This window comes from Peromyscus maniculatus, chromosome 9 (genome assembly GCF_049852395.1).
Source record: "Peromyscus maniculatus bairdii isolate BWxNUB_F1_BW_parent chromosome 9, HU_Pman_BW_mat_3.1, whole genome shotgun sequence".
Taxonomy (NCBI): domain Eukaryota; kingdom Metazoa; phylum Chordata; class Mammalia; order Rodentia; family Cricetidae; genus Peromyscus; species Peromyscus maniculatus.
Genome location: NC_134860.1, coordinates 59359577 through 59386947, shown reverse-complemented (window position 1 = coordinate 59386947; position 27371 = coordinate 59359577). Strand labels below are relative to the sequence as shown.

The 27371-nt window shown below is 42.4% G+C and overlaps 1 protein-coding gene, 1 long non-coding RNA gene and 1 pseudogene across 2 annotated transcripts in view; 1 reads left to right on the top strand and 2 right to left on the bottom strand.

Annotated features, from left to right (window-relative positions):
- Nucleotides 1-448: 448 nt before the first annotated feature.
- Nucleotides 449-2228, bottom strand: LOC143267176 (uncharacterized). The gene is made up of 2 exons (XR_013042082.1): nucleotides 719-2228; nucleotides 449-567 (listed from the first exon to the last, which is right to left on the bottom strand). It is a non-coding gene; the product is annotated as an uncharacterized LOC143267176 (long non-coding RNA).
- A 425-nt stretch (nucleotides 2229-2653) lies between these two features.
- Nucleotides 2654-27371, top strand: part of Kpna3 (karyopherin subunit alpha 3) — an 82316-nt gene continuing 57598 nt past the window's right edge. Inside the window, exon 1 of the mRNA XM_076545149.1 lies at nucleotides 2654-2832. Within this exon, the coding sequence (XP_076401264.1) occupies nucleotides 2764-2832 (69 nt within the window). The 5' untranslated portion in view covers nucleotides 2654-2763. The remainder of the gene's footprint in view (nucleotides 2833-27371) is intronic.
- LOC102927738 (cytochrome c, somatic pseudogene) lies at nucleotides 17112-17499 on the bottom strand (annotated as a pseudogene).

Below are 27371 nucleotides of genomic sequence, written 5' to 3'. Positions count from 1 at the left end.
TAATGTGTGGATGCTGAAGTCACCAAGGATAATGACAAAGAGTGAAAATGAACAAGTTAAACCTGAGCAAGGAGGGACTCTGCTTCGGAATCTGCTTTTCTGTGACATTTGGTAGCAGCTCTCCCCATGGGCAAAGGAATTATATGGCACTAGATCAATCTTTGGCTTACCAGGGCCCTAGAATTCCATGCTCAAATAGTCCACCCTGTTCTTAGTTCTTAGTCTCTCTGGACAAGCCCTCACAGACACACTTGGAGGTGTGCCTCACCAATTTCCTAGGTGACTCTAACTCCAGGCTATCTGACAAGATAAAATGCCCACAGGAAACACTATTTTCGAGCTGTTGACTGGGCCAGCATCCAGATCTACTGCAGTGGCATTCTGAAACAGAATATCAAGAAGTCAGGAAACTTAAACTCAGATTCTTAGATCATCATAAGGAGACACATTTGTCAGTTTCTGGAGTTATATTTTTATTTAAGTTTGTTGGCTTGCTTCATAGCTTTGAAGCATGTAAACATGGCTGCCACTTGCTAACTTGCTTGTAGACCCACACACATGAAGAGCCTGAGGAATCAGAGTATTAGAAAGGTCACTTTCTGTGTGCCTTGAGCTCCTTTCTCAATGACTACCGCCCATCTGATGTCATCACTTGTTTTAGCATCTGTCTTTTCTGGCAAAGCGGAAGTGGGATGAAGGCAGTAAACATGCTACTTACCTGGGGATTATAGTGTTAGTGCAATGTCTGGCCCTTAGAAAGCGTGCACTAAGCATGTCCTAGCTGTGTGACGCTAGGTAAAGAGAGGTGGCAGAGAGAATAGAGCGATCTCACAAAGGAATACATGGAAAATAATAAAGGAAACTGAGCTACAGTGAACATTTTTCTTCCAGTCAATTAAGAGTGGCAAACAAAAGTTTTACTACTGAAGATTGAGCCATTATTATTATTATTATTTTCCCCCCAGAGGCAGGGATTCTCCGTGTTGCTGTGGAACCTGTCCTGGAACTCACTTTGCAGACCAGGCTGGCTTGTAACTCAGAGACTCACCTGGCTCTGCCTCCCAAATGCTGGGATTAAAGGCTCGTACCACCATGCCTGGCTGGGCCATTATCTTTATGTTAAGTGATAGGTAAGTTTTTTCCCCCCTTTCTTTGTTTTGTTTTGTTTGTCTCCTTCAAATGAGTGGTCTGACCAGGCCCAAAGGTGACACATTGAGGGCTTGAAGTCCAGTGAAAAAAGTGAATTAATTTATTTAAAAAAAGAGAGGGAAAAAGAGGGTGGGGTAGAAGGGGGTGGGGGTACAATTAAAATAGTTTTTAAAAAACCCCAAAAATAGAGAAAAAAGGTGCAGCTTTTTGTTTTCCCTGAGAAAGCACTTCCGCATCAGTAGACCATACTCAGTGTAAGACCTTAACATGGGGTTGTAGTTATCAACTGACCACAACCAGCCACTCACAGAACAAATGCAGGTGACAGCTTGGCCACCGAAGGCCTTTCAATTCCTAACTCTTAGACCTCAGGTTCTCTCGGGTTCCTTTTCTTTTGAAGATTGTCTTAACTGAATTCTTTATGGTACATTTCTACATACTGACCTGCCTCATTTTGATCATATGTAGCATAACACTGCATAAGAGCTTATATCTGCAGAAAACGCTGAAACGTAATATTCTTATATATAAATTAAGTCCACCTGCTGAAAAAAAAAAAGCTGTTATTGTTTCAAATTTCTCTTTATTTCTTCCATGATGGTAAAGAGAGAAGGCACGCTGGAGTCTGCTGCCCCAGGGCCTGCTAACAGCCTAAAGGCTAGATTGTGTGTTAAGGAGGAGGAAGAGGCTGGGGGCACAGGAAGGTAGAGCTGCCAAAGTAAAGATTGCCCAAGAATGCTTGGGAGAGATCAGGGGATGCTAGAACACTATTTTTTTCTTTTTTCCGATAAGAACTTACTAGGTACTGTTTTGACCGTTCAGATTCTTGAGACCAACAAAGTCTCTGCTCTCACTGAGCTTAATAACGGTGCAGGAAGGGAAGCAAGGTATCACAAGCATAAACACACACATCACACTCACATGTATCTGTGGAGGGGAAACAAGCATGCTATTTATAAAACCGAGGCAGAGCAAGAGAACAGGGTTTGAGGGTGGCTGCTATTTGAGGAGACCCCAAAGAAGCCAAAAGCGCAGAGCACGCGTGGCCGTTCTTTTTCTAATTTTCCAAGCTGTAGGGAGCAAGGTGCGCCCCCAGGAGCCCCGCCCCTCGTCCCCGATAGGCCGCAAGGTGCCATCTCCAGAGAAGCCCCGCCCACCGTCCCGCCCAGGGGTGGGGCTTCGAGCCCGCGCTCGGAAAGCGCCGCGCCGAAAGCGCGCGCACAGCCCTCCCGGCATGCTTCTCGTCCTCTCACGGCGTGGCTCAGGCCAGCGCCTGGCATGCTGGGAACTGTAGTTTCTGCCCGCCGCCCCGCGTCAGGGGTGGCGGCAAAAGCTGCTAGGTCGGGCTCCATTTCTAGCACATGACCAGCGGCGGTGGGGAGGCCCGGCGGTGGGGTGAGGGCAGGGTCACCGCGACAGCCCGCCGACCAGCGCCCCGGCCTCTCCCGGCGCGCGCCGCTCCTCAGCGCCGCCCCCGCGCCGCGGCCACCTCGCGCTCCGGGCGTCACGGAGCGCGCGCTCCTCCCCCTCCGTCCCCTCCCGCTCGACTCGCCGCCGCCGCTGCCGCCGCCGCCGCCGCCGCAGGAGCAGCCGCCGCCGGAGCCGCGCGCAGTCATGGCCGAGAACCCCGGCTTGGAGAACCACCGCATCAAGAGCTTCAAGAACAAGGGCCGCGATGTGGAGGCGAGTGTGCTCCGCGTCTGGCCGGGCCGGGCGGCCGGGAGGGGAGGGGCGGGGGCCCGTGGCCGCTGGCTCTCGCCGGCTGGCGGTCAGTCGGAGTTGGCCGCCGCCTCGGGGCGCCGCGGCCCGGGCTGCAGCCGCCTTCTGAGCGGCCAGCGGCGGGCACCGGGGACCGCTGGGCGCTCGGCCCCGCCGCGCGGGCGCGGCCTGCTGTCGGAGGGAAAAGGGATGTGGAGCCGAGGCGGGGTCCGCGGGCCGCGCGGGAGGACGGACCGGGATGCTGCCGCCCCGCGTGCCGACCACACCGCCGGGGCCCGGCCGCCGTTCGCGGCCGCAGCCGGTGCAGCCTCCCGCCCCGCCGCACATGGAGCCTTCGTCCCCGCGCCTACCTTGTGCGAGCCGGGCCCAGGCGGGCGGTGGCAGCCCTCAGAGGGGGGTGGGGACCAGCCGGGTAACTGACTTGTTTGAGGGTGGTGGATGGGGGAGGGTAGGATGCGCCAAGACCATTTTCTTATATTCCAGTGCTGTCCTTTGGACCAGTCTTCCCGAGCTGTTGCAGCTCATGCCCCTGTGACTGCTGGCATTTGGAGCGAGCTAAAGGTGGACAATAGTTTACCATCCATTGTGTTGAAGCTTTGGGAAGGAGGTTATGTAGACCTCTGATCCTGGGTTCTTTTTTTTTTTTTCTTCTTTTTTTTTTTTTAAATCTCATCTTGGAGTGGGAGCGTGAACAGTAGAAAAATAATTTCTTTGACCTGTTTTGCCCAAATAAATTGGATATATGGATTCCTACGTCCTTGTGTATACCACATGCCACCAGGCTGGTAGATTTTCCAAGTGGTTGCAAAACTGTAAACATTCATTGTGGTCACTCAGTTCGCTGCTACTCAGCATGTTGCCATTGTCTCATTAAGGTGACATTAGCAGCTACTATTTGCAAACTCCGCTTATTGAGGTAGCGCTAGAGGTCTCTCTGCTCCTACTAAAACCAATGAAGTGTAATAGCACAAACTTCACTGGGACTCGACCTCTGGGTTTGATGGGGGAAATAGTTTTAAGCCCATACCCTCTTCTCTATTCTAATAGTAAGTAATGTGATTTGTGGAGTCCTGTAATTTTTGGTATGAGGCTAGTAAATACAGGGTTTGGTTTAGCAGAGAAGCAGATGAAGCTGGGGCGAAAATTTCTCAGAGCTGCAAAATTAAGTATGAATTGGGAAAAACCTGGGGGAATATCTGTGGAATTCCCATTTGAGTGAGAAGACTGCAGGTTCTCTATCTCTGTCCTGATCACATTTAAGTTTCCTTTTTGAGACCTACTTCCAAACAAAAGTGAAACATAGCAACTGGAACAGCCGTCAGTCTCTCTCTTTTCGAGACAGGGTTTCTCTGTGTAGCTTTGGAGCCTGTCCTGGATCTCACTCTGTAGACCAGACTGGACTCAAACTCACAGAGATCTGCCTGTCTCTGCCTCCCAAGTGCTGGGATTAAAGGCTTGTGCCACCATTGCCCGGCCAATCTCTTATTTTTTTAATGAGGCTTAGTTTCTATATTTTTCCACCAGTAATTTCTCTCTCTCTGTGTGTATGTATGGTATGTTCCACTAGTGTTTTCTCTCGCTTTGTTGTTGTTTGTTTGTTTGTTTTCTTTTTGAGACAGGGCCTCATTGCAGGGCAGGCTGGTCAAACACACAGAATAATCCTCCTGCCTCAGGCTCCCAAGGCTGGGATTGTAGGCATAGGCCACCATACCCAGTCCCACCAGTAATTTTTCTTGAGGCTGTCTTTTATTACTGTAAGCAAAACTTGCATAGGTTGTGTGCATGCTCATATTGCTTGAACATCCTTTCCTCTTCTGGATGTTGGTGTAAGTTTTGTCACCATTCATTTCTAGTATGGTGTCCTGTTTGTTTACTGATACCTAGTAAGGACTTTTGCATGGACTAGATCCACAGGAGAAACTTGCTGCTCATCAGAAGGTAACCAGTGGCTTGTGGATGCCTGAAAAAGACAGTGTAGTTGCCAAGCCATTCTGTCTGATTTTGTTTACAACAGTACATTTCCAAGGATATGTTAGTGAAACATGAAACAGCAGACATCCAGTGGTACTTTTGTGTTAGACACTGTGCTATACCAAGAGCTTGATACCTCATTTAATCCTTATAAGTTAGGTGTGACATTGTCCTTACTTTACTATACTAGAGAAAGAAGTACTTTGACACAGAATATCAGCATTTGTGTAATGTGCTGGTCATGTCTGAGCATTCGTTTGCTAAATGACTGTTAGGTGTCTGTAACGCTAGGCCTTGCTCATACAAAAGACCTGAGGTCCAGCCTGTGCCTTGAACCCACAGTTAGTGCATGAGAAAACCTACACTGGGTCAGGGGAGTATGCTTCCAGACAGCGACGAGATCTGGATGATTTCCTAACTGGTAAATGGGAATGAACTGACCCTGAAGAGTCAGAGAAATCTAGGTGCACACGCAGTAATCCAGCACTTGGGACTGGGAGGCTGGAAGTTAGGAGTTCAAGGTCATCCTGGGCTACATGACTCCCTACCTCAAAAAATAAGTGAATAAATGAAGTGAAAGGGGTTTACTATGGAATGGGAAGGGCAGGAGAAGGTAGAGGCATTTGGAATTTTAGAAGTACTAATTAAAAAGTCCCAGTTTATGCAGTCTACTGGTAAACAAGGCAAATAAGGCAGCATTATGTGAGGGATTATGAGTGAATGGACAGGGCTGTAGAGAGAAACCATATTGCAGACATTCCATCAAGAGTGACTTCGTAAGTGATTTGGAAAGAGAAAATGAAGTGGTGGATCTGACAGGAAATATGTATCAAACTTGAGATGGGCAGATGAGAAATTAGTGAATAAAATCACCAGGTGAAAAAGAGGTGTGATTACATTAGGGCATGAACCTGAGAATTCTATATGGCCTCTGTTGGTCTGAGAATACATATGCCAGGTGTGTCCCTTGGAAGGTTTTGCTTAGTAGGGAGATTTAAGAAGTTTATTCAGCTCAAAGAGAGATGGTGTCCACCATGAGAGCAATGGAAAAAGATATTAACAACAATATGTAGAATTAGTCTGGTGGAATAGTGTTATAATCGTGTCTGTAAGAAGAGATTTTCCAAAAATTGAGACTGGACATATGGTTGGTTATACCTGAAATGAGATCTTGATCCTCCGTTTTTTTTTTTTCTCTCCCTCTTAATCTTTCTCCTCTTCATCCTTTTTTCATGTACAGTTCAGAGAAGAGGATAAGTGAGCCTGAGTGCACAGGTGGAGGTAGGGGAGGGACTAATTATCGTTTTTTTTAGTGACTTGAAGCTTGGCTGAGGGAGTCACATTTTTATAGCCAACCTAGAAAGGCAGTGAAGAGGAAATGGGTCTGAATTTCTCAGTACTAAACATTTTCATATATGGCATTGACCCTTAAGGTTTTTTTTGTTTGTTTTTTGTTTTTTAAGTTGTTTTTCCTTTTCAAATATAGAAAGGTGTGCAAAATAATTTTTTTCTGTTTAGTGAATGCTTCTAAAACAGGAACTCAAGTTAACCTTGTCTTGTTAATGCACACCTCATGGATATGACTTTTTGTTTATTCATCTATTTTTTTGTGCATGTGCCACAGCATACTTGTAGAAGTTAGAGGACAGCTTGAAGTAGTTAGTTCTTTTCTTCCATGGGTAGGGATCAGACTTAGGTTGCCAGGCTTGGTGGCAAGTGTCTTTACCCACTGAGCTGTTTGGATGGCATGGATATGACATTTTTGTCAGTAATAATAACAAATTAAGGAACTGGTGGTTTGAATGAGGCTCATGTTTGAATGGTTGGGCCCCAGTTAGTGGAACTGTTTAGGAAGGATTAGGAGGTGTGGCTTGTTGGAGGAGTGCCACTGGAGGGGGGCTTTGAGGTTTCTAAAGCCCACACCATACCTTGCTGCACTTTGTTCTTTCTGCCTGCAACTTGGGAATTGAATGTGAGCTCTAGCTATTGTTACAGTGTCCTGCCTGCCTCTGCACTCTGGGCCATGGTGATCATGGTTTAACCCCCAGAAACTGTAAGCAAGCCCCCAATTAAAAGCTTTCTTTTATAAATTACTTTGCTCATGATATCTCCTCACAGCAATAGAACAGTAACCGAGTCATAAACCTTAATACTTCCTGTGTGTTTCTGATGGTAAGTAATTCATACGGATCACTTACTTGGTCATGCCCATCCTATGAAGTAGGCAGTATTACAGTTCCTTTTGCTGGGGAGAAACTTGAGTTGCCTCCAACTTTTCAGCAGCCCTAAGTCACAGCATGGTAAGGGACTGAGCCTGGACTGTGTCGGAGCACTGTGACTCTAAATCGGAAAGAAATTTTGCTCACTCTGCTGTCCTCCATTGGTGGGAACTACAGCTTGACATGAGTGAAGCATGCTTGAAGGTTATTAAGCCAAGAAAGTAGTGAAGAAGTGTTGACTATATCATAAAATTCCTATTTTGATGTTTTAAACTTTGCTAATAAATCATATACAGTTTGTCATTGAATTTGTTTCCTTTTTTTCCCCTTCACTTTTGCAAGGTTTCATTCTTAGTAGCAGGGAGTTTGTTTTAGTAAGGAAATGATAACCCACATTCTTGGGTTAAACGCTTGAACATTTATACTTTAGTTTTAGTACCAAGGATAAAACACATTTTTAATTTGCAAATTCAATTAGCAATTCCAAAATTGTTTGTTTCTCTGTAGACATTTTATTGCTAAGTAATTCTCTGTGACTTCGTGCATTTTCTAGTGCTTTCCTAAGTATATTTCTTTTCACATGTTTGGGATAGAGTGCTATGATGTTCAACAATCCCATCGAAGTGTACACAGTTTGAAAGTATGTGAGCTCTATCAAGATGCCTAGTGGGGCCTTGCAGTGCCACTGGTCAGCTAGTGTTTGGTGGGTAAAGTGTCATTCACAATGCTCGAGAAAAGGAACCAGATAGTATACTTTTTAAAAACTTTGTATTTGGGGTGAAAGATACAATATTATAGTAAGATCTGTTATTATAAGAGTTTTTAAAAAAATTAAAAAGATGGTATATATGCATGAGTGTGTATGTCTATGGCTATATGCACATAAGTGCAGATACCCTCAGAATCCATAAGAGGGCATTGGATGCCCTGGAGTTAAGAGTTACAGGTACTTGTAGCTAGCTGCCTCCTGTGGGTGCTGGAAACTGAACTCTCAGCCTCTGCCAGAACAGTAAGTGCTCTTACTTACAGGAAGCAGACTCTTACTATAGGATACTAATACTTTCCTTTGGATGAAACTTAAATCTGTTCTGCTCTAATTTACTTTTGTAAGGTGAACAAAGTCATACTTGAATGTGAACTAGAAGAAAGACTAGTACAAAATTTGTACTAGTTCATATTTATTTTTACTGGCACATTAATATTTAGCTTTCCTAAATAATAGCAATTGAACAAAGTGTTTTTGGTATTCACTCATTCTCCTTTTTAGCTCTGTTTAACCACATTCAATGCCTTGGAGGTGCTTAATTGCTCCAGCCTTTCTGATATTTATTTCTCCTTGACTAAATTTGCAGCATGTGATGTTTTTCAGGAATCTGCCGTATGTCAGGGACCGATTTTCCTGAATTTCCTCTTGGAGAGTATGCTTTTCCTAGTCCCTCACTCTTGGATCCGTTTTGGCTTTGCCAGCCTCGCTACCTATCCATTGAGTGTGGGCATGTGCTGGGGTCTGCCTGTGAGTCTTCCTCTCGGAACAAGCTTTCTTGTTCATACCAGCAGTGCATTTAGTGTTAACCATCACTTCTCTAGGGTGGGGAGGGGGGTGGCAAGAGCAGGAGGGAAATCTATTTTAGCCATCTGCTGGAGGGGTTCACACGGACACCTCAGCAGCTTCTCATGCTCCACGAGTGTAAATCTGTGTTCTGCCTTTGTGTTCTTATTGCCCTAGCTGTGACTGAGTTTGAAACCTGAGAGCCTTCTTGGACTCCTTCCTCAACTTCATCTTCAGTCAGATGCCAGTCAGTGTAGCTTCAATCTCTGGTGTCTGGATTTTAGCCTTGCCTATTTATTCTAACTCTGTTTTCATGTACATGAGGCCTATTGCCTGTTACCTGGCAGTATAAAAATTTCCCAAAGTGGTGCCCTTCCTCTAGTTCACTGGGATCTGTCAGCAGCCGGATGCTTTTTTCCTCCCCACTGCCCCTCCTCTCCCCCACCCCTTTAAGCTCTATAACACTGAACTTCTTATACGCTTATACATAATCTGGAATCCCATCCTCCCCTCTTTGCCAGGGCTGTTTCTATTCTCAGGGCTATTTTGCTGACTAAAATATCCTCCTCTGCCTCCTTGCTGATTGGCTAATTCCTACCTCTTAAATACTTTAGATCAAGGTACTTTTCTTTGCTCCTGAGAGAATTTGCATGTATCTTTGTTATTGTAGTAGTAGTAATATATTGAGTTGTGTTTGTCTGTTCTCCCAATTGGATTGTGAGGTTTTTGAGGATACCCACTCTAGATTTTCATTGTCTACTACATAATATGGTTGGCACAAAGCAAGTACTAAAACAATCTAACGAATACAACCATTCTAGATACCACTGGCACAGTCATTTTCCCAAAGTGTGTGTATGTATATATATTTAATTAATCTTTTGCATATGGGTGTTTTTCTTGCGTGTTGTCTGTGTACCAAGTGCATGCCTGGTGCTCAGGAGAGGGTGTTGGATCCCCTGAAACTGGAGTTTACAGACTTGTAGACTGCCATGTGGGTGCTGGGAGTAAAACACAGGTCCTCTGCAAGAGGTCTTGCTCTTCACCACTGAGCAGTCTCAACAGCTCTGCAAAATATGTGTGTGTATTTGTATGGTCTTCAGTTTTTTGGATTTTTTTTTTTTTAAATGTACAAAGACCAGCATGATCCCTTATTGCATAGATGGTCTTAAATAATCCATTCCAGAAAGGTCACTTTGTAAAATCTAATGAAGCTTATCATTTGTATGCTGATAGAACCAACCACTGCTGGCACATGTTCAGCCCTTATTTCCTTATCAGACCCTGGTGGGTTTGAGGAGACCTTAAGAATGAGAACCCTGGTGGAGCTGCTAGTGACCATCTTGCCTTCAGACTGCCAACAAGGGAAAAAACACAGTATGTTTTTGAACTGAGACTTTTAATACTATACCGTCTTTCCCTTCTACTTCAAAAATAAAATTTAAACATTTTAGTATGACAAATAAAGTGTTAGGAGATTAAAGCATGTACTTATTAAATTAAGGATTCAGACACAAGCCTTTGGATAATGGCTTATTTTCACTTTGCATAATGTTTTCCAGGTTCATCCATATTGTAGCATGTATAAAAATTTCCTTCCTTTATCATTCCATTGTATGTGTATACTGCATTTTTGCCTATCACGGTGGTTCTCCTCTTGGGGCTTGAACAACCCTTTCACAGGCATTACCTAAGGCCGTTAAAAAAATGCAGATATTTACATTATAATTTTCAAGAGTAGCAAAATTACAGTTATGCGGTGGCAGTGAAAATAAATTTTATGATTGGGGGTGTCAGTCAAAGTTCTTTCTCAGCATTAGGAAAGTTGAGACCCATTGGTCTGTTCATTCTGTCAGTGAATACTTGGGTTACTTCGTACAATTTGGCTGTTGTCTGCTCACCATTTTGTTTATTTTGGCCTTTTTTGTTTTAGGTAGGGTCCTCCTGTATCAACCAGGCTGGCCTTAATCATGTATACCCAAGGATGACCTTAACTCCTGGTACTCCTGCATGTACTACTATGTCCAGTTTATTTAGTGCTGGGGATCAAACTCAGGGCTTCCAGCATACTGGGCAAGTATTCTACTGACTGTGCCACATCCTTACTGTTTTTTTTTTTTTTCTTTTTTCTTTTTGAGACAAAGCTTTGCTGCGTAGCCCAGGCTGGCCTAGAACTTTTATTGATGCTCTTGCCTCCTGGTAGTGGTGGACCCTTGTGTTTTCCACCATTTAAAAGTGTCATGAATTTGTTGGGAAAAATAAAAAGGTCAAGTGTTCTTACATTGTGTTGCACCATGGGAAATTGTTTTATATGGCTGAGCCTAACAGAAGGTTTTTCTTTCTCTCGTGATGTTTCTCCTTCTGCACCATCCTCAGGATTTTCTGTAAGCTGGAAGTTAAAGGGGTGGTCCCCTTCAGATAGTTTGTGACACTGTGTAGCTAAGGTTGGCCTTGAACTTCGATCCTCCTGTGCTTTCCTGAGTGTAGGATTGCAGGTGTTTTTTTTATGCTAAAAATGTTTTGTTTTTAGCATTTTTTTAGTTAAAAAATTTAATTGATGCTATCTATGTGTTTTAGAATATATGGTGATAATATTTGATCAGAGGATTTTTATAATAAAGAATAGTTTAATGTCACAAATATGAAAGTTACTGTATTTGCGGAAATGAAATTTTTGTTATTTTGGTGAGTTGTGACGTTCTGGACAACACTTTAAGGAGAGACAAGTAACATGAACTTTTGCTATCAAGTAAAGAGGTTACAACGTGTATTCCAGAAAGCCTGGCTTCTGAGTCAGTGGTACTGTCTGTGTAAGTGGCACCATTCCTAAAGCGGCTTGATTTTGTTAGAACAAGGTTTGGCTGTAGCATCACTTCCAAATCTGTTCTTCTATCTGGAATGGAAGGGACAGTAAAACTGGAGGGCAGATGGTTTTGCCATAGCCTCTCCATGTCGATTATGATATGGAATTATTCTGAAAGAATGATTTCAAAAATGAAAACATGATTTTTTTCTGATCTAGTGAGTTTCAGTCAGGGATACTGATGCTGATCAGGGCTTTAGTGCACAGCTTTCCAGGCTCTAACAGTGGTCATTTGTAAGTTCTGCTGGAGGAAGGAAAGGTAGTGAGTGGCTCAACTGTCAGACTTCTGGGCTCTAGAGTTCTTTACCTACCAATTTTTCTTTTCATTAGAATGCCGTATTTCTAAAAATGTCTTACACTGCTCTCTGTCCTTAGATAGCTGTTATGCATATGGACATTAGGGTTTCCTTTTTATAGATAATGCCTTCAGCTTCTTAGATAAGTTAAAATTGGATGTTTTTATTCTTACACCCGTGAAGTTTTTGTTCTTCATCACATTTGAGGGGTTGAATCTACTATTTCTGATATTTTTGTAACTAGAGTTTCCCGGCCTTGCCCACAGTCAGGACAAATCTTTGTCACCCGCCAGTCCCACAGCTGCTCAGACCCAACCAAGTAAACACAGAGACTTATATTGCTTACAAACTGTATGGCCGTGTCAGGCTTCTTGCTAACTATTCTTATAGCTTAAGTTAATCCATTTCCATAAATCTATACCTTGCCACGTGGCTCGTGGCTTACCAGCATCTTCACATGCTGTTTGTCTTGGTGGCGGCTGGCAGTGACTCCTCCCACCTTCCTGTTCTCTCAATTCTCCTCTCTGTTAGTCCTGCCTATACTTCCTGCCTAGCCACTGGCCAATCAGTGTTTTATTTATTGACCAATCAGAGTAATTTGACATACAGACCATCCCACAGCACTATTGTCAGTATGTTTTCCTGTAGTAGCCTTCTCTTCCCATTTTATTTGATTCACAGATCCTCGTGATTATAAAACAGATTCAATAGCATTTGGTGTTTTCCTGTGTTCCAAGCAGAGTTTGGACATAAAGTTTATAAATAGGCGCGACTGGAGAGATGGCCAATAGTAAGGAGCACTGGCTGCCTTTCCAGAGGACCAGGATGTGATTCTCTGCACCTGGGGGGCTGCTCACCTCCTTACATTTGTAACTTCAGTTCTAGGGAATTCAGTGCCCTCTTCTGGTCTCTGCAGGTACTGCATGCATGTGGTGCTCAGACATACATGTAGGAAAAACACTACATGAGTTTTTTAGAAAGATTCCATGAAATATTTTTTGTGATGTAGGGAGTTTTAAGGGGAGACTCTTCCCTACGCTTATGTATAATAATTCAGTGTCATGCCGGGCGGTGGTGGTGCACGCCTTTAATCCCAGCAGAGCCAGGCAGATCTCTGTGAGTTCGAGGCCAGCCTGGTCTACAGAGCAAGGTCCAGGACAGGCACCAACACTACACAGAGAAACCCTGTCTCAAAAACAAACAAACAAACAAAAACTTCAGTGTCATGTGCTAAATTACCTGTAATTTGTAGAGTGTAGACAAAGGCTGTGCTTGACCTACCTGAGAAAGTGGAGTGGGTCACAGGAAGACTGTACTTGAAGCAGCTCTGGAAGGACAGCCTTCAGGCCTGTCATTTGCAAACAATGATGGTATATCTATTGTACCATTTCAGTAACAGTGCTTTGATTTGGCCTTTGGAGGCTACTTTCCTGTCATTGGATACCTTGGATTTCTGTTTTGTGCTTTGAGAAGAAGGTCTTAGGTAGCTTTGGCTAAGCTTGAACTTCTGATCCTCTTGCCTGCACCTCCCACATGCTGGGATTATATGTGTTTACCACCATGACCAGTTTTCGTGGTGGGTTTTTTTTTCAGTCTGAGTGCTCCTATCTCTTTTGCTTAAAGTGCCTCACCTTTTTCTGGCTAATACAAATTAGACCAATAACATTCTGTTCCTGGTGTTTTTTCTTTTTAAGAAAATTGAAAAGCTTTATTCGAGATAATGTGTTTATTTGCACACCATATGTTGAAAATACTGCACTGTAATCAATGCATTGTGTACACCTGACCTAGTGAATACCACTGGGCAGCAGTAAGGCACATGGAAAGACAGTTTGTAGGACTCTGTTCTCTTTTCACCACAGAGGGTCCTAGGATTGATCTTAGGTTGCCAGGCTTGGTGGCAAGTGTTTTTACCCACTGAGCCACCTGGCTGGCTCTAGGCATTTACATCTTGAGTGGGACCTCCCTTAAGGAAGCTGTTCTTTAGATCCTGCCGTCTACATTTGTGGCAATTGCTTTCATCCCTGTGTTTTAATAGGAGTCTTCAGAGTATCTTAGTTCTGTTAGTTGCTCTCTGTCTTTCCAGCATATTCCTGGCCTCCAGTCCTTCCTCACGTCAGTGATATTGGTAACATAATTCTTAGGTGATGAACTGTCTGGGTTTGTGTGGATTTGAAGGACTTCCTAGGGCACAGGACTGACTGTTTAGGAGGGTTTTAGGCAAACCTTAACAAGTCATTCCAGCTGAAACAGCTGAGTATAAAGACAGTGAGTTCTGGAATCCAAATGTTCATATAGAAGTCTCAGAAGCTGAAAAGAATGTGTGCTGAAGAAACTTCTTGTAGTTCTTCCACTTAGCAGTTAGCTATTTGAATTCTGAACTGAGTTTGAGGGATAAGACATTGGAGATAACAAAAACCAGTAATTGTGGAGCATTTAACTGTGAGCAAAACACTTGGCTTCTAAGAATACTCTTAATTGTCACAAGTGTTCTGACGTGGATAGAGAGAGTGAGTTAGGTAAATTGATTAAAAACATGCAACTAGGAAGGGGCAAGACCCAGATTTCCAACTTTACAGCTCCACCCTTTAGTAATCCACCCACTCTGCCTCAGCGTTCTTCCTTGAAGAATGAGATTAGTACAGGAACCATGGAAAGCAAAGAAATACTTTAATGGTAATGTGTTCTTAGTACAGTGGGTCCCTTAGGAAGTGGCCTAGGAGAGTCAGGGAAGGCTTTGTGAAGATGATTTTGCTTAAGTTCAAGGTAGGTAAACATGTAGGTGTGTCAGTTGGTAGTAGTGTTGGGTGGGCCAGGAAGAGGCAACATGGTGTATTTAGGGAACTAAAATAATGGAGAATTTCTTAAATGTGGAGTGGATAGAAAGTTGAGTAGGATAGCTAGATTGTGGAGACCCTTTCCTCCCAGGCGGTAAGTGGGTGATTTGTACATAGAGAACTGTTCTTTGTTCTTTGGTTGCAATGTAAGAGGTGTGTTGGGGAGAGCAAAAAAACAAGTTGGGAGTAATATACTTAGAAATCTCATAGATGGTCTGAAATAGCATTGGCATTGGGACTTATAAGCAGGAAAAATTATTACAACTATTTATTTGGTGTATTTTACATTGTAGAACAGGTTGACAAGCTTTTCCTGTAAACAGTTATAATCTTTGAAGCCCAAATAATTTACATTTTGAAGAGCTATATTTCATCCATTGTGGCTACTCATCTCTGCCTTGAGCACAAAAGGAACAGTAGGCATGCTTATAAAATCAGGTGGTTATCAGATTTGGCTTTCAGGCTCTGTGGTCAGTAGTGAAACTTCAGAAATAGTTAAAGCAATGAGGAAAATGATTAGGATGTACAGTGGTTCTCAATCTGTGGGTTGTGACCTCTTTGGGGGCCACATATCAGATTATTGTGTATTAGATATTTGTATTAATTTATAACAGTAGCAAAATTAAGTTATGAAGTATCAACAAAATAATTTTAAGGTTGGGAGTCACCGCAACAGGAGGAACTGTATTGGGAATGTTGAGAACCACTGGCTTAACAGGTAAAAGCCTTATTGCTAACCCTGAAGACCTGAGTTCAGTTACCAGGGCCTCTATGGTAAATACATGGATGTAATTTTTTAAAAAGATGATAATGTTGATGAAGCCTTTAGTAATAATGAAGGAAAAAGAGCCAGGAAAGAAAGAACCCTTAGGATATACCAATTGGAGGATTAAGGGAAAAATGTAGCTGAAGAATGGGTCTGTTGGAAACTTAGCTGTAATTCAGAGATTCAGAACATTAGGGGAAAGATACCCTGTAAGGGAGTAGTTGGAAGGCCACACTGCCTTGGAGAAGTCTGATGGTCATAAGAAATCAGAGCCGTTTGTTTGGCACTTACAGACCAGGGAGAAATGGAGAGCTGGGAGAGTGGCCGTGGCTGGATGCTGCCATGCTGGGTAAGGAGTGAGCTAGAGTTGAGGAAGCTGAGCTCGTTTAGTTTGACCTTGATCTAAATAGTTGGTAGTAATGGAAAGGAACAGCTACAGTCAAGAGAGATGGAGAGTTTTCTTCTCGTTTGTTCAGAATGGCAGGTTAAACGGAAGAAATAAGCACAGAAAAGCAAGGACCTGGCTAGAAAAGGAATGAAAGAATCCTGTGGTCAGGAGCAGTTGTGAGTGAGACTTGAAGAGCTCAGATCCTAAAGGGGCCTCAGGTGGAAAGGATCTGGACAAATAAAGACATGAACACGCTCTGCAGCAGGGGAGCTAACAGGCTACTGAATCTGACGGCTTGCTTTTAGTTTCTGTCTTTGACAGTTATTTCTGGAGCAGGGCTTGTAAACTTTTCCCACACTGGATGTGTAGGTATATAAAATAGGTATACAAATAAAACATTTACTGATAGTCATAAAGAAATTTTTTTTAAATCAGTTCTTTGGTATACATGTAATTTTACCATATGTTAAAGACAAAGCAATTTTGCATAGTAATGAGGTGGATCATCAGTGCTGAGAATGATACTTCACATAAATATGTAGCATAAAATGGTGGAAGAATATTTAAAGCTATTCAGAAACTGTTGGAAATTCTGTACTAATCCCAAGCCCCAAATCATTTGATGGCTTTTTATGAAACTCAGATCAGTGGCTCATTCTGCAATTTAATTTAAAAAGTTTACATTTATTTAATTTGTGTGTGTGTGTGTGTGTGTGTATGTCAGAGGACAGCTTCCAGAAGTCAGTCCTGTCTTTCCATCGTGTGGGTCCTGGGATTGGACTGAGTGCTCAGGCTTGGCAGGAAATGTCTTTACCTAGTGAGCTGTCTTACTGGCCCGGAGGCACAAAGAGTTTTTCTTCTGGATTTCATTTTTTTTTAAAGTGCTAAATACTCTTTATTTGATATTATACACAGACTACAAAAAGCACCTTTCAGTGGTAAAAGGCAGCTTTCTTTGACTTAAGGAATTGTAACTAAAATGACATCATTAAGTAGACAGTTGCTGGCTGACGTGTGGCCGTTGCCTGTAACAGGCCAGTGAATACAAACTGGATCACAGGTGAGTCTTCTCTTTCCTGAGACGGCGGTAGATTTTCCCAGTGTTTAAACATATTCGTATTCCCAGTTACACATTTAAGTATACAACCATTCTGTAAGTTTGGGGTGACAACCCCATCTCTGTGGAAAGTAGAATTAAGTCCATTCCTGTCTTGAGAAAGGGAGAGCAGTGATAGTATTTATGCGACTGGAATTGTTATTTTTAAAAAAAAAATCATATTCACTTTACAAGTCAGTTTTACTTAAATCAGGACTGTTCAATAAAAAACAGTTAGCCATTCATGATCTAAATTTTGGTGTATGAATTAAATTATGGTACACATTAAAAGCTATGAGACATTTGTTTTATAATAAATAAGGCAGTGGAATTACTCATTAGTAGCCTTTTTAAGATAAGCTATTAGGTCTGTCTTTTCTCCCTTCTTAATTCCAGCGAAGATCATTTTTGTTCCAGGAATATACTTTTTGGGATTCTCCAAATATTCCATCAGGGTGTTCTTTCCCCAGGTGATGCCTTTGTTCTTGCTGGCATCTGTGTACAAGCATCCAGCGGTCTGACCTGTCTTCCTCCCAAGCAGACCATGGAGATTTGGTCCAGTCTTATGCTTGCTTCCTTTTCCCACAGTGTGGCACTGGGCACACTTCTGAACAAAGATCTTCTTGCCTTTTTCAACATCACCCATTTTTATTTCGCTCCTGGGTGATCAGTCCCATAAAAACTACGACCTGAAGATGAATGTCCTGGATGCTCTCTAGCCTGGATTTAACTTTTAATTCAAAAAAATTTTTATGGGTATGAATGTTTTGCCTGCATGTATGTTTGTGCACCATGTGTGTAGAGGCAAGAAGAGGGGCATTGGATGCCTGGGACTGGAGTAATACATGATTGTGAGCTGCCATGTGGGTACTGGGTCCTCTGCAAGAGCAACAAGTGCTCTTAACCACTGATCCATTCCCTCAGCCCCCCCATTATGTTTCTCTAGAAGAGCAGAAGACATGTATGAAGCTCTAAGTTTATAACATGTAATAGTCTAGAATCCGAGCCAGAGGTGTTTCAGGCATGTAATGGAGTGCAGTGCAAAGTGCACACATAATAGAACTTAGACTGTAATAAACTCATGATTTGGCATGGCTGAGTAAGCCTAGAAACACCTTGGGCTTAGTAAAACATTTGTGGTTAATTTTTTTATTGTTGCACATTTGAAAATTTTTTATTATTGCTGTATTTCTTGTTACCCAAGAGAAATTCAGCTACAAGACCTCATATAGGCTCCTAGCCCACAGTTTAAGAAGCTAGGCTACATGTAGAGAATGTTTTAAAGGGGGTGATATTTGAAGAAAAGGTGCTTTGGGGAATACAGCATAGGACCTTTCCAGGAATGAGGGATTAGCTGAAGGAAATACAGAAGATGTTCCTTGACTTGGATATTTCAGTTTTCTGATTTGTAGGTTTTCAACTTTCCCATGATTTGAAAATGATACATATTTCAAAGTTAATCTTACCAACTGGTATGTGGCTGCCCTGCCATATGTACTGCCCTGGATTAGCTGTACTTAATGTATACTTGCACTGAGCTACTGTCACACATGATGGGTTTGCCCAGGTAACTGCAGTAGTTTGAGGAGCATTTGGACTGCTGTGTTATTTTGCTATATTTTTAGTTATGACAGTTATAGTTTATTTCACTTAGTTGTATCAGATTTAGCTAAAATATATTTTCTAGCATATAATTAGAATTGGTAAACTAAATTCAAAGTGTAGACTTCATATTTAGTTGAATTTTTTTAATGGATCTAGCAGAACATTGGTAGTTTAATGATTCCAACATCTTCCTTTTGTCACAGAGGTGAAAACAGTTCTGACATACAGAGTTGTCACCCACTCACAGTTGGCAGTACTGTTCCTAGTTGCACAAAAGCAGAAGTCAATTTTGTTTTTGAACTTTCAAAGAAATACAACGTAGAGAATAACAAGTTGAGCTTCTACGTACATTTGAAAACAATGATAGTTTATAAACTGTCTTATTTATAACTGTACCTACCTCATACACATCTCCCTGGTGTTTCTGGGGCACCTTTAGCCTCTATTGCTGTGTATATCTAAAAGATAGGAAAGCATGCATAAATAGTAGCAGTATCACAATTCAAAGTGCCCCTGAAGAATGAGTAACTAGAGTGTAGTGACCTGTGCAGTGGAACAGTGCATGTCAAGTGCTGTTGCAACATAGAGGAATTCCACAGTTAACAGGCTAGGGATGAGGAGATGGCTGTGCAGGCGTGAATGCCTGAGTTTGGATCCCCAGGACTCATGTGAGAAGCTAGGCTTACAGAATTGTGGAGACAGGCAGATCCTGAAACTCACTGGCTAGTCAGCCTAGCCAAGTTGGTAAACTAGAGTTTGAGTGAAAGACCTTGTCTCATACAGCAAATGCAGAGGTTAGTGAGTTGACTCAATGGTTACAGCGCTTGCCATTGCAAGTGTGGCAGCCTGAAACTATGTTCAGGTGGATGGAGACAACCTACTCCACAGAGTTGTCCTCTGACCTCTACATACGTGCTGTGGCATATGTGTCCCCTCATTATACATACATGCACACACAACACTAACAAATGTTTAAAAATACTGAGTTTGTTATCTTATTGTTCTTTAAAAGGTTCAATTTTATGTTATATATTACATGTGAATAAAAGCAGTTACTATGAAAAGGAAAAAGATAGTTAGGCCTAGTCGTACATACCTGGGATCTCAGTGCTCAGGAGGAAGCAGCAGGAACGTGGGGAATTCAAGACCAGCCTGGACAACACAGATGTGCTGTCTAGTTTTATGTCAACTTGACATAAGTTAGAATCATCAGAGATGGAGGAGCCTCAACTGAGAAAATGCCCCCATAAGATGGGGCTGTAGGCAAGCCTATAGAGCACTTTCTTAATTAATGATTGAGGGGGAGGGCCCAGCCCATGGTGGGTGTTGCCATCCCTGGGCTGTGGTCCTGAGTTCTATAAGAAGATGGCTGGGCAAGCCATGAGAAGCAAGCTAGTAAAGCAGCTCCCCTCCATGGCCTCTGCATCAGCTCCTGCCTCTAGGTTCTTGCCCTGTGGAAGATCCTGTCCTGCTTTCCTTCAATGATGGAATGCAACGCAGAGGTGTAAGACAAATAAACCCTTTCCTCTCCAACTTGCTTTTTGGTCACCGTGTCACAGCAGTAGTAACCCTAACTGTAACAACAGATAATGAAGGCATTTCAGTTTCTGTAGTCAAAGTAGCATGTGGAGTTCTGAGTCAGTGATTATATAGTGCCTAAAGTTTCCATCCCTCATATAATAAGACTTGGATAAAATATATTTATTTAAAACATTTTAAAGCACTGGAGCATTAAAAAGCATGTTTAACCTCGAGTGGGTCCTATTCTTGAAAAATAAATAGCTATTTGGTGAAATTATAAGTTGTTGGGGTTTTGTCTAGGGGTTCCTTAATTAATAATCCTTCTGCTTGGGGCAGAGTACATAGTAGTACTGGCTTGAACTGTAAAAGTAGTTCTAGAGAGAAAACAGTAGAGATCCTGGAAAAGAGCTGCTGGAAAGGGAGCAAGTCCAGACATTTATGTATAAAATCTGACAAGTCCTGTCAATCTGTAGTACTGTGCATGCAGTGGTATTGGGTAAGCACGTGTGTACACAGCATGAATGCCAGGGCCTTTAGTGGTAGAATATTCCAAGTAGATTGAGTTGCAGATGGCAATCTTTAATGAGGAAACCTAATAAGAAAAGCCAGCATAGGCACTTAGTGACTACTTCAGATATTTGATATATTTGATTACCCTAAAAGAAGACAAACAATAGAACATAAAAAATGCACAGCAGAATGTCTGTTTGGGCTGTGATTACTTTTCATATAACGAAGACAGGTGGTCAGACTATAAGAAGCAAATAAGAGCAGCACTTCTTAGTGCTGGGGTCTGAACCTAGGGCCTCATGCATGCAGGGCAGACCACTAACAATTAAGCTCTATCTCCAGCCAAAGTCAGCATTTTTTTTGTTTTCTATTTCTTTGCCTCTTTTGAGGCACAGTCTCACTGTATAGCTCTGGCTGACCTGGAAGGCACTTTGTAGACCAGGCTAGTTTTGAATTTTTCGAGATTCACCTGCCTATACCTCCTGAATGCTGGGATTAAAGGCATGTGCCACCACACCAGGCCCTCAACATTTTCAATATAAGATGAAAGAGGTCTGAAAGTTGAAACAAATTAATTGTGGTATGCACATTCTGGACCTTACTTCAGGTTTTTGTATGTAAGATACATATATTTGATGTTGGTATTCATGTTGTAATTGAGTAGAAGGATAATCACCAGTTGAATGGTCTGTATAGATACACCTAACTGTACAGTAAATAACAATTTTTTACAAGATGTTTACTTATTAAAGAGCTATTGGGAGGCTGGAGAGATGGCTCAACAGTTAAAAGAGTACTTAACTGCTCTTAGAGAAAGAAGACCAGGGCTTCCTGATACCCACATGGTGGCTCACAACTGCCTATAATTCTAGTTTCAGGGAATCCAGTGCCCTTTTCTGGGCTCTGCAGGCTTCTGCACACACATTGTACATATACATATACAATAAATGCTAATAAGAAGAGCTGTTAGGACAAGTACTTCACTGGCTCAAAGATAATGATTGTAGTATCCTTGTTTCTTAACTGAGTACTCTGGTCTAAGGTCACATAGCTGTAGAGTGGTAGACCTACTCATGTCTTTTCACATTGCATTGATCACCCTTGATATTAGCCACATTAAATATGTTAGTACTTAGAGCTATATGTGGTCCACAGTGGAAGTTGAGCTAGGTCTGACTATGAAGACATTTGTCACATTTCAAATTCACCCCCCCCCCCCAAAAAAAGACAGTATCATAAGTCTAGATTTAGTCCTAAACACCACCAGATTATAGCACTGGAAGCAACAGATACTGAGCCAGCAACAATTTTCAGACAAACTGGAGCAAAAGGCATTACTCTGCTGAACCTGGTATTGAACACCTGTAATCCAAGTTTGAGAGGCCGAGACAGGGAGGGTCACAGCATTTGAGGCCAGCCCAGGCTACATAGTGAGACCTTGCCTCAAAAACTGTACTCAGACCCCAAAAGAAAGTGCTTTCTTCTTGATACATTCTCAAACTTTTTACAAAAGGCTCAACTTGACAGTCATCAGGAGTCTATAAAACTCTATGGATTCAAAGAAAGCATCACAGCAGACAGCTCTCATGATTTCCTGAGAGCTTTGGGTTTTAAAGGTACAGTTAGTAAATTCATTCATTACTTGAACACTCAGCTAAAGAATGATGTCACAAAGAATTGGTTAAGTCAGGAAATCTCCAGAAATATACTATGGGTTACAGAAGGCCTTTGTGGCCTATTTTAGTGAGAATTTGCACCACTTATGCTCCTCACACCAGTCACCCGACTGTCACCATCTTCTTGCTGCCCAGCTGTGTCATTTGTCTACTGTCAGACTTCGATTCCTAAGAAAGTATGTAGGTATATATGAACCGTAATCCTAATTAGTCTTAATAAAAACCAGGAGTCAGATACCGGAGTAAAGCTGAAAGATCAGAGGAGCAGAGCAGGAGCCACTGGAAACTTCTTACTTCTATGAATCCTCAGACTGAATGAGCCCAAGATGCTGTCTCCACCCTCCGTATATTCCTGTCTTTACCTCCCAATTGTGCTTGGATTAACGGTGTGAGCCTCCCAAGTGCTGAGATTAAAGTTTTGAGCCACCACCGCCTGGTGTCTATGGTTAAGTAGTGGCTAACTCCAACCTCTGATCTCTAGGCACACTTTATTTGTCAGAACATAAACAAAATATCACACAGCATAGATATCCTAGTTAGAGTTTCTATTGCTGTGATAAAACAACATCACTAAAAGCAAAATTGGGGAGGAAGGGTTTATTTGGCTTAAACTTCCACATCATAGTCTGTCATTGAAGGAAGTCAAGATACAAACTCAAACAGGGCAGGAACCTGGAGGCAAGAGCTGATGCAGAGACCATGGAGGAGTGCTGCTTACTAGCTTGCTTCTCATGGCTTGCTCAACCTGCTTTCTTATAGAACCCAGGACCACCAGCCTAGTGGTAGCACCACCTACCATGGGCTGGGCCCTCCCCCATCAATCACTAATTAAGAAAATGCCCTACAGCAGGATCTTATGGAGGGAGGCATTTTCTTAACTGAGGTTCCCTCCTTTCAGACAACTCTTGGTTTTGTCAAGTTTACATGAAATTAGCCTGCACAGTATTTCACTAAGTTTCATTTTCAAGTAGCTTTATTGAAGGATAAATTAACATAATGATAAACTGCATGTTGATAAACTGCATGTTTTGTCATCTGTGTACGTCATGAAACTCACCAAATCAAGATGACAAGAATAATTATAATTCCTTAATTTTTGTGTGTGGCAGGGGGAACGGTGGGTAGAGGGAGGCCAGAAATGGGAGTTAGATTTCATCTCTCATTTGAGGTTCAGGCAATTGTGAGCTACCTGATGTGGGTGCTGAGACTTGAACTCAGGTCCTCTGTGAGAACAGCAGGTGCTTTTATCACTGAGTCATCTCTGCACTTCCAATAATCACACTTTGTACTTGTTCTTTTGCTAATTTGATTAGCATTCTTCTTGAATTAAATTATTCCACAATGCTGCTCTAAGATTTTTAAATTCTTGAGACACAGAGTCCTGTATGAGACACAGACTGCCTGGTGCCCAAGTAGTTTAAAAAAGGTTGTCACATGCCCTGGGACTGGAGTTGCTGGTATGAGATGCCATGTTCTTAACTGATGAGACATTTCCCCACCCCTCAGATCTTTCTTATTAAAGGAATTCTATGCTCTCTCTCCCCCCTCTCCCTCCCTCTCTCTCTTTCTCTCTTGGTTCTCAGCTTTAGTTAGTTTCTAAGTAGAGATGCAGTGGAGTTATAGTAAATTGCAAGTTTAAATAGTTTCAGGTTTCTGATGTGATATTATTAACTATTCATCACTGCTACATTTTTTATCTATAACAAATGGACCAAGGGACTTGATGGGAAAGGAGGCTTGAAGGCTCCTATTTGCTTCTTAATTTCTCATACTAGACAATACTTTTTGGATCAAAGTGATGCTTCTCTTCCAGAGATGACACTGTAATACCATTTTCTTTGAAAAAGGATAATTTTTAGTGTTGAGGAAGCACTAAACGCATGGAAGAGGATGACAGCTAATTGTCTTTCTCATTTTAACTGTGTGTGGTGGGTAAATGCATAAAAATATTGTCCTAGTTAGGGTTACTATTCCTGTGATGAAACATGACCAAAAGCAAATTGGGGTGGGAAGGATTTACTTAGCTTACACTTCTACATTGTAATCTATCACTGAAAGAAGTCAGGACAGGAACTCAGACAGGGCTGGAAGCTGGAGGAAGGAGCTGATGGCAGAGGCCATGGCGGAGGGGGGCGGTGCTGCTTACTGGCTTGCTTCTCATGGCTTTCTCAGTCTGCTTTCTTATACATCTCGGGTGGCCCCACTAACAATGGGCTGGGCCAACCCCCATCAATCACTGAATAAGAAAATGTTCTTCAGGATTGCCCACAGCATGATCTTATGGAGGCATTTTCCAAATTGAGGTTCCCTCCTCTCCAGTAACTCCAGCTTGTGTCAGTTGGACATAAAACTAGCCAGCACAGGTATATTCGATAGTGAAAGTGTAGAATCCACTGTGTAGTTTCCACAGTTTCAGACTGGCTGTTCTAACTGTATGGAAGTAGATGAATAGACTGGTTGTGGCTGGTCACTTCATGATGTTTGTTTATTTGCAAGTTCTTTACAATAAAGTTTTAATAATAAAAACAATGACGACAATTTAGCATAATTAAGTTTAATGTATATACTGAATATCCAGTTGTGTTGCTTAACTGTAGGAACATGTTCTGAGAAATGCATTGTTAGGTAATATTGTCATTCTGTGAGCTAGCTGGTGTGGCCAGTCACACAGTATTGCTTCTTGATGAGGTCAAGAAAGAGCTAGTAAACATGAAGTGTATGAGGCTGCTGCTGTTATGTAGAGCACACTCTGTTATAGTTGTTTTAGTCCGGGTTCTCTGCAGGAACAGAACCAAGGGGATTTATTTATGAAGTTGGCTTTAAAATAGTGACAACAGAGAATCACACAGGAGAGGCTGAGAACCTGGTGGTTTCTCAGTCCTTGAGGCTGGTGCCTCAGCAGTCAGTAGTCCCACAATAGCTGTCTCACTGGGAGGGATGGGGACAGCCGCTCAGTCCACGAGGCTGGTGCCTCAGCCAACCCAGTCAGGCTTCTGAAGCTGGAAGGTTCTTGGAGAGCCACTAACTAGTCCACGGTGAAAGCTTGGAAATGCCGGTGGGAGAGCAGGGAAGGGTGATCAGGGTGGGCCTTCCCGAAATCAGTCAAGGCGATCTGGATAGTTTTTGGGTGAGGAGTGAAAGTGTAAATAAAAGTACACTTAAAAACAAAGTATAGGAGCCGGGCGTTGGTGGCGCACGCCTTTAATCCCAGCACTCGGGAGGCAGAGCCAGGCGGATCTCTGTGAGTTCGAGGCCAGCCTGGGCTACCAAGTGAGCTCCAGGAAAGGCGCAAAGCTACACAGAGAAACCCTGTCTCGAAAAACCAAAAAAAAAAAAAAAAAACAAAGTATAGTAAAATAAAGTCCTAGACTGGTAATGTACTTGTTTGCCATCACCAGTAAGTATCAGTGTACTTCACATAGTTGTATATACTATACTTTATCCACCTGGCAGGGTGCTAGGTTTATTTACACCAGCTAGCATCACTACAACCAAGTGAGTATACATTACATTGTGTCTCAGTTATGTTTACTGTTGCAGTGATAAAACACAGTGACCAAAAGCAACTTGGGGAGGAAAGGCTTCTACATCATAGATCATCATTAAAGTCAGGGCAGGAACTCAACCAGGGCAGGATCCCGGAGGCAGGAGCTAATGCAGACAGAGGCCATGGAGGAGTGCTACCTACTAGCTTTCTACTCATGGCTTGCTCAGTCTGCTTTCTTAATGCAACCCAGGACCACCATCTCTGAGGTGGCACCAGCCACAATGGTCTAGGCCCTCCACATTAACCACTAATTACAAATATACCCAGTAGGCTTGCCTACAGCCAGATCTTAGTGAAGACATTTTCTCAACTGAGATTTCCTCCTCTCACATGACTCTAGCATGTGTTAAGGTGAAATAAAAACTAGCCAGCACCCACTGTGACATTAACATCACAGTAGCGACCTTGGCAGTAGATGATAGGAATTTTTTGTTTCCCCTATGTTATGGAGTGAATACCAGATATGTGATGTGTTGTCTGGTGTATGATTATGTATCCAGATTATTAATGTATTTTGGTATTTAGGTTCTACATCATTTGCCTTTTGATCTAATTACTATTAGAGGCTAAATGTTTCAAATTTTGTATAGTCTCACTAGCACAAGCAGAGAACACAGACGATTCCAAGCTCAATTGTTGCACGAATCCTAGATGGTCTTTTTTTTTTTTTTTTTTAAATCCTGGTGTGATCGGACACTGGACCATCTGGGAATTGAACCTGGGTCCTCTGGAACATCAGTCAGTGCTCTTAACCTCTGAGCCATCTCTCTCCTCTCAGTTTCTATCTCATATCTCCTCCCATCTGGTGAGGAGTTAGTGAGGTAAGAGGTGGTGGCTGTGGCTTCCTCTGCTTCTATGATCTTTCTGCTTTCACCCTGATATCTGGTTCTGGGTTTTTATTATAAGACCAATTAGGGTTTGTGCAACATGCAAGGAAATAAATATAAGTAGTATTCAGACACTGAAACTGAAATAGACCAGGCAGGTTTGCTAAAAATTAAAAATAAAACCACTAAGATTAAAAGCTTAATGGGCAAAAGAAATGGGGTCTAAAATTGGAAATCCAAGTTGCAGTCTGTGAAGAACAAAAAGGGGGTAAAAAGCATTGGTAATTACCTACTTTGTAAAAGTGGCAGGAGCTCTTATTAATGTTTAGCATTTCTCAGAAACACTTTTTAGGTAGTTTAACATCCCACTTTTGTTACAGATAGGGCAAAATAGATGAGATGAGAGGAAAATGTTGAGTTCGGTTTGGAATATCATGGGATTTGTGGTCATTTCTGGGTGGTGATCCAGAAGATACTGTAGCTCAGGTGAGAACTATTGGCCTAAATTCCTCAAGGTTGTTGGACTTGTGGAATACTCCCAAATCAACATAAATACAGCAGTTTACTTAAAGGAAGTTGCACTTGAAGGGGTGATTCAGGTCTGGATTTCAGAAGATCTGAAATCTTCTGTCCATATTCACCACCTAGAAAGTATATATAACTGCACAATTCAGAATTCATGAGGAAACACCCAGAATGTCCGTGGTTATTGGGATTGAAGGCATATATGATAACCTGGAATGGATTTTTAGGGCCTATGGGCTTTTGATAAACTTAGGGAAGAGAAACCTGGATGGATGGAGGAGGACGACCAAATGGGAAGAAAGTCAGG